The sequence below is a fragment of the Antennarius striatus genome, chromosome 12 (genome assembly GCF_040054535.1).
Source record: "Antennarius striatus isolate MH-2024 chromosome 12, ASM4005453v1, whole genome shotgun sequence".
Lineage (NCBI taxonomy): Eukaryota > Metazoa > Chordata > Actinopteri > Lophiiformes > Antennariidae > Antennarius > Antennarius striatus.
This window is the reverse complement of record NC_090787.1, coordinates 13,653,932-13,664,760: the sequence shown is the minus strand read 5'-3', so window position 1 is coordinate 13,664,760 and position 10,829 is coordinate 13,653,932. Positions and strand designations below refer to the sequence as shown.

General features: G+C 39.4%; 1 protein-coding gene across 1 annotated transcript; it reads right to left on the bottom strand.

Annotated features, from left to right (window-relative positions):
• Positions 1–4,498: 4,498 nt before the first annotated feature.
• cdca7a (cell division cycle associated 7a) lies at positions 4,499–8,802 on the bottom strand. The gene is made up of 10 exons (XM_068329748.1): positions 8,696–8,802; positions 7,890–8,027; positions 7,674–7,802; positions 7,389–7,598; positions 6,649–6,726; positions 6,374–6,562; positions 6,131–6,259; positions 5,898–6,047; positions 5,681–5,817; positions 4,499–5,593 (listed from the first exon to the last, which is right to left on the bottom strand). The coding sequence occupies exons 1-10, from the start codon at positions 8,714–8,716 to the stop codon at positions 5,560–5,562; spliced, it is 1,215 nt and encodes a 404-aa protein (XP_068185849.1). The 5' UTR covers positions 8,717–8,802; the 3' UTR covers positions 4,499–5,559.
• Positions 8,803–10,829: the final 2,027 nt, after the last annotated feature.

Genomic DNA, 10,829 nt, shown 5'->3' with positions numbered 1-10,829 from the left:
GAGGAAGAGAAGCTCGCACTGGAGCGTTCATGACTGATTGATAATTTTAGATTTAAGGTTATGATGTTAAACAAATGGTCAAACATAAAAAGACAATGGAGAAGTTTGAAAACTTATGTTGCAAAGTGAAGCGATAACCAGAGAAGTAAACAAACACATGTTAGGGTTATGTTAGGGAAATGTTAGAGTTTTTACTTTATTTTTTCACATTTTAAAACATTAGTGACATAAACCATTACTCCACAGTTAAAATAAACCTTTTTATTGTAAAAACAGAGTTTTATTGAACTCTCCCTTCTTAGCTTTGCTTTGGAGAGTTTTTGTTCCCATGCTTTTTTCTTTCTTTGGCTGTAATGACTTTTGACAGCTAAATTGATAGAACACTCAGTTACTTATTGTGACTGCATGGAATGAACACTTTTATCCTTTATGAAAGTAGGGTTTTTTTTTATGTAAAGCCACAAGTTCAAAAGGAGTGGCCTAACACATGAATACTATTTAATCAGAGGTTATGTATATTTCATGTCTTACTGATTTGTTTTGACAGCGTTACTCAGTGAATCCACTCTGTTGAAAATCGAGTCAGGATTGTTCGTTTGCCTGCAGCCTGGATTCATGGCCAGCGATGAATTGTGTGTTGAAGGGTCTGAAGGAGAGAGTTAATGAAGTAAAAATTAATGAAGCACGTGAGCACCACCATCTCAAAGCTGTAAGCTCCTCCATGCCCCATTTATAATGTATGATCTCAATAAAATCAATCCAATGTACCAGTTCTCACTTAAGGTAAGAATAGATTTACAGATTACAGCCCTGTGTTCCCCTGGTCATAATTACCCCCTCACCTTCTCCTCCCCCTCCTATATTCAAGTGTGCTATTGGACTCCGAGAGAATTCAATGTGAAGTGTCACAACGCTGTTCTCAGACAATATCATCATCCGTCTGTCACACTAGTGAACATTCAGCTCTGATGGTTCAGGTACAAGACTTTCACCTCAAGAAATAAGGTGCTCCGAAAGACACTTGAGTTTTAGCGTTTCCTGGTGAGAACAGCTCTTTGTATACTTTTATTTAAATAATGTATTTTATACATGACGTAAAGCTCTGAAAATCTCATAACTTTTTTCCTCTAGACTTGTTGAAAGTTTGAAGAAGATGAAAGGCTGCAAGTTTCCTGTATTAGAGCTCCCCCCTCAGGTGTCAATGAGACTAAAGCGTCCGTGAAATGAGCAGCAGCAGCTCCACACCACTGCATGCTCACTTTATTTATCATCACAATCCATTCATTTACACCATTCATTCTGAAGGATAGTTTTTCAAAAATACTTTTGTCTATCCGAAGTTGGTGACAACTGCACGAGTGTGTGTATAATAACTGTATGGTGACCTGAAAATAAATATGATTTGGTTTCATGAGTGCATCTACACACTTTGAGCAATGCGTGAAGACAAAAGTTAGTATAACATAATTTACTATTTTTATCAATTTTCTCCATCCCTGTGGTAGTGAAGCTGTATAATATGTGAAGCTCACATGATTTTAACCATAAACCTCCACAATCTAACAATTTGAATCATTTGAGCAATGTTTAAACCTCAACTGGATAAGGAGCTGATTTTGTTTTCGATTAACCAATGCAGGTATTTCAGACAACATGACGCACAGAATTGTGAAGTTAAGCAACCCGACGTGCATCCACCGACCACTTTCATGAACAATTCTGTATTTATGACGTCATCTTATCACACTCTCCTTGAAGGCAGTAGGAAGTGCACTTATGCCTTTCTTTGTTAGGGTGAGTTGGCAATTTCCTGTGAGATGGAGCAACTGCTGGTAGCCCTTTTCTTTGATAATGTCCCTGACACCTGGACCAAACTGCTATTTCCATCACTTTGGTGGTAACTGTATGGAGCAGAAAGGAAGGAACATGTCATAAGCCTCCTGCCACCCGAAGTCACTCTTTGTATTTAACAGGACTCTTCTCACTACACTTTCCGGGGTCAGAGAGATTCTAGTGTAGAAGGATGCCTCACTGAGCTGCATCCAGAAGACACAGCAGTCAATAGTATTATTTTTTCATCACAGTTTTTAAGCATAAAAAGCACTTATCCAATTATCATGTATGTATTCACCGTACCAGCATAGCTTTACATGCTGCACCATGTCGCTACTTTTGTCCCATGAAAGGCTGGTTAATAAGCAGCATGCCTAAAAGTGTTTTTTGCAAAGGCCTGCCAGATTGATTATAAATTATAATTAATCAGTTGATTTTGACCCCCAGATTGTGATTGGGCCCTTTGAGTTTCATTTATTCAGCTTTTCTTTTGGCTCTACTACAATCACAATTGTAGACCTGCAGGACTCCCAAGCAAATTAACTGTCTTCACGCTACCCTGCAGCCATAATGAAAATATCAGTCAATCAAAACCCATATTATGCTGCGAAATCCTACCACGTATCTCCAGACCTGCATACAAATAGAAACGACACAAAAGCCCTCCATCTGTTACAGCTTTAGAACTGGAAATGTGTTGGTATACATCTGACCATTTTCAACAGGAATACCTCTTGCATTCAGATTTCCTGCTCTGCAATTTTTCTGCTACCAGTTTATGTGCGATAAAACAGATGAGCTGGATGTTAAAATGTTTTTTGGATAATCTAGCCCTAATTCTTGGATGTGGGAGAGCAGGGCATATAGGGATGTGGGGCCCATGTGCAACCTGTCTGCAGGTCTGCTGATGTATAGCTGTGGGCTGGGCGGTCATAGTCAGGGCTGTGTGTTGCTGCTCAGTGTGCCATGGCATCGGGGCACTTCAACCCCCAGTCCTTCCTTACAGGTACCCCACAGCCCACCACCGTGCTCTACTCATTTACTGCTACACTGGTTTTCATAATTAGCACCGCAAGGCCTCATTAAATCTGCTCTAATGAATAAATATTGTATTTCATAGCCTGATTACCAGATCAGCTCAATGCTTGAGCGTTGTAAACAATTACTTCCCTAAATATTCATCACCCCAAAGTGGATGATCATTGGTATTTAATACAAGACTAGTATTTTCAAGTGCATCTTTATTACACTAATAATAATTTTGAGGGAAAATGAGCAAAATATAGGAGCCGGTATTTAGAAGTTGTGTTCTGACCGAAACCTTATAAAATACATATGCTGTATAATATACAAATACAGTAAATGCAGTTCCTAATAGAGAGGTGAAAGACTGATTTTTATTTCAGTGAATATTTATATTCATAACCCATTCAGAGCCCATATACAAACCCATATTATTGGTTTGTTTTTTACTAAAGATATTCTAAATGTTATTTTCTTACATACACTGAGTCAAAATGATTTCGCATAGGCTTACACACAACACATGCTACTATTAAAATAATAATTTAAATGTTTTGTTGTTGAGACACAATTGTAATATTGTTGTGTATTTTATTATTTTGGGGGTTTTTTCTCCTCTGTATATGTATTGTATATGTGAAATGTTAAAATCCTAGAGTAAACTGCATTGGACTGGATTCCTGGAACATACATCGTGAAGTAGAATCTTCCTCAGCATTTGGTGTTTATATTCATAAAAATAAATATAATAAACATAAGCCTGAATTCAGGCAATTTTATGATACATTGGGATATAATCAAGAGATCATTGAACAAAAAAGGCCTTAAAAGTTTTTAAGTATCAGTATCATTTATAAATTATTTGAATGTATATTTGAATGTTGAATAAATTATTTGAATGTTTTTGCATATTCCCCCCTGGAAATTGTTGTTTGTTTATTGTACTCTTTATGATTTTGATTTGGAAATAAAGATAATTCAAAAAAATACTAGACAGGAGTCAGAGGTGAGATGTAACCTACTGAGTTCCTTTGGCTCTGCTGTTTAAGGGATCTGGCCAGAGAGGCCATCAGAACCGTGAATATATTGGTGACAGTGGTTCAGTTCCATTTTGCTTACTTATGCTGTGGTTCATTGGACATGTTTGCAGAAGCATGCAGTTTATAGAAAGAGTGATAGAAAGGAATAGATAGGATTAACGGCTCAAACAGAACCACGTTAGACCAGCCATGAAATATTATTATAGGCCGTGATTTCCTCTTTGCTGTTATATTAAATATTCCTCCCCTTTTATGATGCCTTCTTTATTCAACCCAGTGTCTTAAAACAGTGGACTGATCGAAATGAGGATATCTTCTTCAGGTGATCTGGATTCACAGACTAGGAATGGGAATGGGGGGGGGTGAAGCTGTACACCCCCTCAACAAGCCGGGACATGACTTTAAGTGTAGACCCTTCGATGCTGATCAGAGCTGTTGTAGACTGTCCGGTCCTCTAAGTCAACTTCTGTCCAGATCACCAGCTGCAGTCAGGATTCCTTGTTCACGTTTCAACAGCAGCAACTACAGATGACACGTTCTTTTATTTGAACAAAATAATGAAATCACTCCAAACACGTTTCTGTAGTCATTTATACTTTAATAAACATGTACAGTTAACCCAAGCCCAGAAACAACCATAAGAGGTTAAAGTTCGTCACAACACAAGTAGCAGAACGATTGCCGCATCCGTTTCTACCTTTAAGGAGAAATCCTAACTGGATTATTTTGAAACAATATGGTATAACCAGCGGGTATCCTGGTGCAGGTCGAACGGAGTACATCTCAAAGATAAACGACAGAAAGGTTAATTCCATGCCATTTCGTGCAGCGTATTACACTCCTGAACAGAAAATGCAGGCCATAATTCTATTGCCACTTCAGTGGCACCTTCAAACATTCCTACTTAGCAGTGTAAGGCAGAAAATGAGCAAGAGACCGGAGCAGAGCGAGAATGTGCTTTAACAGGATAAAATGATTTACAGGTATGAGATTCCCATTAGAGTGTTCTAATTGTTTCCACACCATTAGTGACAGTTATCTAATGAAGGATATTTAACCAGGCGCTGTAGTATATCACACAGTTCCTCTCAGTTTAGAAGTGGGAGGCAGTGGACCCCGGTCAATGCCCTTTCCACCTGCACCACCTCTGCAGCATGCAGATCCTTCCTTCGTTTTTACTCAAGATCACAAATAAAGCAAACGTTTCATTTCGATGCTTTTTAACCCAACATTTACACTTTCAGCAGATGTACAAAAGCAACAAACTTCCAGCTAGAAAAAAGGTACAAGTGACGGGTCATCAAGAGGCCATGTGCAGTTGGGCTGCATAAAATATTTACATTTAAAATAATATACAATACAGTAGGTCATCTAAGGAGGCTTAGATGCAGGTTTGATGACGTGAAAAACCCAACAGGAACAGGTCATCTTTAACTACGTAAGATCACAGGGGCTGTAACCAGTTTCAGGTTTTAGGCATCGTTCTATTGATTTGCCTCACTTTAATCAAAACTCAATCATTCAAAAATTAAAAGATTCAGCTATTTGGAACAGGTGAAACTTTAAAAACAGAAAAAAGGAACCAAACGACATTTGAATTGATTGCACATTAACAGCAATCACTGAGAACATTATTCAGGTCCAGGATCAACATCCTCCATCTTCACTTGGTGCCTTCTTCCAGCTCCTTCTTCAGACTGAAATGAAGACACAAGAACTTCAGTGTTAACAGACAAACAGAGAGATGGAGACAAATCCACAGATATGACGGAGGCTCCACTCACCTTTTCAGGTAAGCATGTACGTTATCATAGCCATGATATTTAGCGAGGTAAACCAACACTCCGGTGGCACAGCGGCCGTCTCGTGCCCGACAGAAGCTGCAGTTACAGATGCCTCTGCACGGCGGGCAGAGCCACTCCTGGACAAACACAGTGAAGCCATCAGACACCGTCAACAACCACATGCGTACAATCAAATACAAACACGACTGACACCCACCGGATCTAACAGAGCATCCCGGACCTCCTCTCCATATCGGTTACGAAGACAGGGGCCGCAGAACTGACCCCTCACGCCCACACACTCAGGGTTACGACAGTTGGTTTTAGTGTCAATTGTTTTCTGGCGGCACTGGTGGCAAGTGGTTCCCTGAACACAAATGAAGAAAAGATCTTAACCCTGAGCCAGACGTGCAGGATGTAGAAATCTTCTAAACTGAGACCGGGTCCTACCGTGCTGCTGTTGTACACTTTCTCGCGCACGTTGTGACAGATGTTTCGTAGTTCTGACTCTGAGATGTCATCCACGGGCCGCACTACATGAGGGATAGCCTTGCAACCGTTGAAAGAACGCCGACGGGGCTGCGTATGAAAGAAACCATTAAGTGATCAATGCTCATACTTTGTATTAGAAGAACTTGATGAAGGTTAAAGAGGTGACAGAGGTGATGCAGACTATTCTGTGACATGACTTACAGGCTCATCACATTCTTCATAGTAGCGGCTTTTGCGAACCAGGCTAAACTTGTCCTCTGGCTCCTCTTCTGGAGGCGGGCTGGGGGGTCCGTCCACCAGCGTACGGGACCTCGTGTGAGGTCGGGACTTTCGCTCTGGGTTTCTCCTAAGAGCCCTTGGAGTTACCCCAGACTTCCTAGGCTGCCGGGGCTTAAAGAGTTCAAACGACACAGGTTATAACATTGAATAAGCACTATGTGTAGTGACATGACCAATGTATTTTTTTCTTAAATTACCGTAGTGGATGCCGACATTGCCATCCCTCTTGGGAAGAGTCCAGGTACTTTGTTCAGCTCTGCCATTAGTTTTGCAAGCTAAAAAAAACCAAACAAACACATTATGAATAAAAAAGGTCAGAAAAAAAACATTTAACAATCACAACAGACAAAGGTGAGTGGAAAGAGTGGTTGTGGTGACCATCTCTCTAATGACAACTCTGACTCTGACCAAAAATAACATCTCCTCTTCCTTCATTCTAAAGGTAAGCTACATGCTACAGTGGTTAACATCACCAGCTGACTCTGGTTGTTGGTTGCCCTTAAAAAACTGGTTGAGAGTTCTTCAAAGTATTTTCTTCTCCTCAAGGATTAAATTATGAGGAGCAAAGTTTTACTGTCCATAAACTAATCTGTGTTCAAAAACAATCACGTGAATCACACTTGACGGTAGACTTGGGAACTAATACCTGCGTATTTCAATATATACACACCGACGTATAATCAATAATGACTTCACTCGACACAGCCTTGACCTGTATTTTATCTTATTATGTGTGGTTTCCACGTCCTATAATTGTTTCAGGTAAATCTTACTTTTGTATTTAGAGTACTAATTGCATTTCAATGACCTCACACGATGATTAGATTGAAATTTAATAAATAACGACTTACGAACCATTCAACTTCCGAATAACCTCTGAGAAACCAATTGTGTTTGTATGTTGAGGACTACCTGTATATGAAACACATAATCGTACCATTTCTTTGTTCTCCTTGATGTTTAGGGCTCTCTTGTCCAGGAAGTTCTCTTGCTCCTCAGAATCTGAGTCTTTTCCTGTCAGCTCTTTACTCTGAATGAGGGGCTCGGATGCAGCCCCCTTCTTGGTTATCCTTTTAGCAGGGAATGTCATGGCAACCTTCAGGACGTTGGACCTGCGGCCGCGTTTCAATGGTCCATTATCTACTGTCTGAAAGAAAAAAACAACATGTTAATTTCGTGGACTTTGACTAAGTTGTGCAATAACCTTTTTCCTAAACCCTACCATTGCTCTCATCCTACTGTTGATCACATTCTCCTCAAACCCGCTGCATGCTCCACTCTCTGACGTGGTCCCCAACAGCTTTCGTTTCTCCGGAGTCCTCCTTGTCTTTGTCTGTCGTAAGCTGCTCCTCTAAACATAGACACAATATGTAGTTACAGGCGATGCTGCAAAAACCAACACCACCTTAGAATAGAATCAGTAAGACTTAGAATTTACCGTATTCGAAAAGCCTCCATCTGAACCAAAACTGTCGCAGCTGTCATCAGAGGAAGAGGAGGTCTCCATGGGAATTAGAGGAGCGCTACGGAAGCTCCTCAGACCCATCCTTATGGATGGAGGCTGTGCTGCTATTGTCTGGAAATACAACAAATAAATATGATATAAAAACATAATAAGTGTAGAAAAATACCACACCAGACGTGTTAGAAAGCATTGGATGTTTTTCTTCTTTACGTGGCATCACACAATTTAACCAAGTGCTTCAACCGCTTGATTGTAAAAGTTGAACAACATTTTTGTTAGAATGAATTTTTAAATACCCTTCATGTGACTATGTGCAATTACTTTCTGTTTAAGTGTGGATGGATTACCACACTACTTCAGCTCTTTACCCATAAAGGACACACCCTTTTCCGCAGCAAACCCTGATTATGGGTATTTCATATTTCATGCATTTCTCGAATTGATTAATACTATTATTGGATTATGCAGTAATAAATAACATTAACTTCCTGTTACTTCCTTTTCAACTTTTCCCAAGATAACGCTAGTAAGTGATCGTTGTGTAAATAATCACAAATTAGTATAATTACGACTTGATTCTTAATGTTTAATATCATGGCTGTGTTTGTTAGTGTGTAGATTTAGAATTAACTTAAGGTAGTCATTAAAGAAGAGTTGTTTAAATGGTAACCTCGCTGTTACAATGTGGTTATAAGAGTTATTAGCTAGCGAGAAGACTTAAAACAGAGATACGGTTGTTGAAAATGAAGAGTTAAAACTAGTCGAGCTGTTTCTCTTACCATGGAGCGAGTAGATGGCATTTTTCTTGAGAAAGTTTTCTTCGATAAACACAAGAACCAACAACCTCTGCAGCAGCTCTGCTGTGAAACAATGTAAACCCACAGCGGCAGATCAGGCTGTTCATTTCCCGCGCCACCCGACGGTCCTGGAAGGACCATAACGTATCGTAAAGACTTTAATTTAAAAAAAAGGCGCATTTAAAGTATAAAAGTATAAATGTGATGCAGAGACGCCAGTATTCACATTTTTAAGCGTGTTAAACATTTATTTGACAAATTAAACCTCAGAAATACATTAACTTTCTAAAGCGCGTAGTTGCGGAAACTATGGTACTTTCACGTTCTTTGGTGTGGCGCGAAATTTTGTAGGACAATTTGCATTGAAGGCGGGTAAAATTTTGAGCCCTCTACAACAGAGGCAAAGAGTCACATTTAAAAGGACAAAGTCCGGCGGAGGTTCACGTGGTGGCTGCAGTGGGGCATTAATTGAGTATTTCAAGTAGTCTATGTCCTGTCCAAATGTCGATATACACTATCACAATTTCAACTCCATTTTTGATGCACATGATTGTAGAACACAGTTCATTACAGAACTGCTGCATGGAGTGGGGCCAATAAATTAGATCCTGATTAAGTTTACAGCTGATACAGGAATCAAAGGAAGGATGGTCGTTGGTTGTAGCTGAAAAAAAAATTACGCTGATGACAAAACTGATATAAATAGTGAGGTCTTTATAAAAGCAGGAAGTGAACATACGTAAAGGATTAAAACGTGGCATTTACAAGTCTAGGGAACCTCAGATCAATAACACTCATATGACCAATGTAAAATAACCAGTGTTCATTAAAAAAAAATACGCCAAAGAAACACTTTATTAACGATTAATTTAATCATGAGTTAGCGTAATATACATAAATCACATAGTGGTGTTATAAAACAACTCGCGGGAACCCGTGGAAATTCCACGATAAAACAATAATATCAGACTCCATACGTTTTCTTTTTTTTCTTCGCCTACAAGAAAACAAACCGGTGTATCCGACGAAGCCGTAATGGCTCAGTGTGTGTGGGACGGACAAACGTGAAGACGAAGGCCGCTTCGGCGTTACGGTCTGGCCATCTGGGTAGACGCCGGCTTCGTGAGTTCGGTCCTGGTGAATGAAACATTGGGGTTCCCCACATGACAACGTGAGGTCCGTCACAATCAAAGAATATAAATCGCTATGTTTGACGAAGCCAAAATGGCTCCGTAAGTGAAAGACATGGACAAATGTGAAGAGCAGAACTAACTCTGCTACCGGCCCGAACTTCCGGGTGGACGCCAGAAGCGTGACAGCGCGAGGTTTTCAGGTGAGCTTATTCAAATATATAGGTGGGGATAATATCAGACTTCATACCAAAACATATGAAAACAAATGTATTGAAATTATAAATCAAGCGCACCCAACGTAGTCCAAAATCAACACGGTGACGTAACGACTTTGTGTTGGCAAAACATGGATTGCGTTGGGCAGGCATTGTGAAGCCATAGATGAAGGTTAGCAGGCTAACTGGAGAAAGAAAGCTAAGAAATCGTGAGATTGGGCAAAAGGCTAACATTAAAGGAAGAGACACCTGTCAAAAGAGCAAGTGGAAAATAAATTTTAGAGAAGTGATAGTTCTGTTAGCTGACTACATGAACAGAATTGTTTGTAGTTACTTTAAGACCATTTTTGTCAGATGCCCGTGGAGCATTTTGGAGCATTATATATATATATATATATATATATATATATATATATATATATATATATATATATATATATATATATATATATATATATATATATATATATATATATATATATATATATATATATATATATATATTGTATATCTCACTATTGTTCTTAAATGTATTTTACTGATCACAAGAGAGTCCATTACTGTTGCAATATGCTTGAATGGGCATATGACCTCTCTTGAAATATATGTGGGAAACAATCTTTTTGCATGCATGAGCCATCCCTGGCAATCTTCTGCAGATGTGTCCAGACATTTGATCATGTGGCTGCAAGTCATAAATGTTCCACCTCCATTAGGAAGATAATTCCTCTATGGGGCAGAGAAGTGGAGTACATTGGAAGAAGAAGT

Excerpts from the sequence above, each read along its gene's own strand:
- cdca7a (XM_068329748.1), bottom strand. The coding sequence starts at position 8,716 with ATGCCATCTACTCGCTCCATG. Across the intron at positions 6,048-6,130 it reads AAGTGTACAACAGCAGCACG|GGAACCACTTGCCACCAGTG; the intron begins GTAGGACCCGGT and ends ATTTGTGTTCAG. Across the intron at positions 5,594-5,680 it reads GTACATGCTTACCTGAAAAG|TCTGAAGAAGGAGCTGGAAG; the intron begins GTGAGTGGAGCC and ends TCTTCATTTCAG.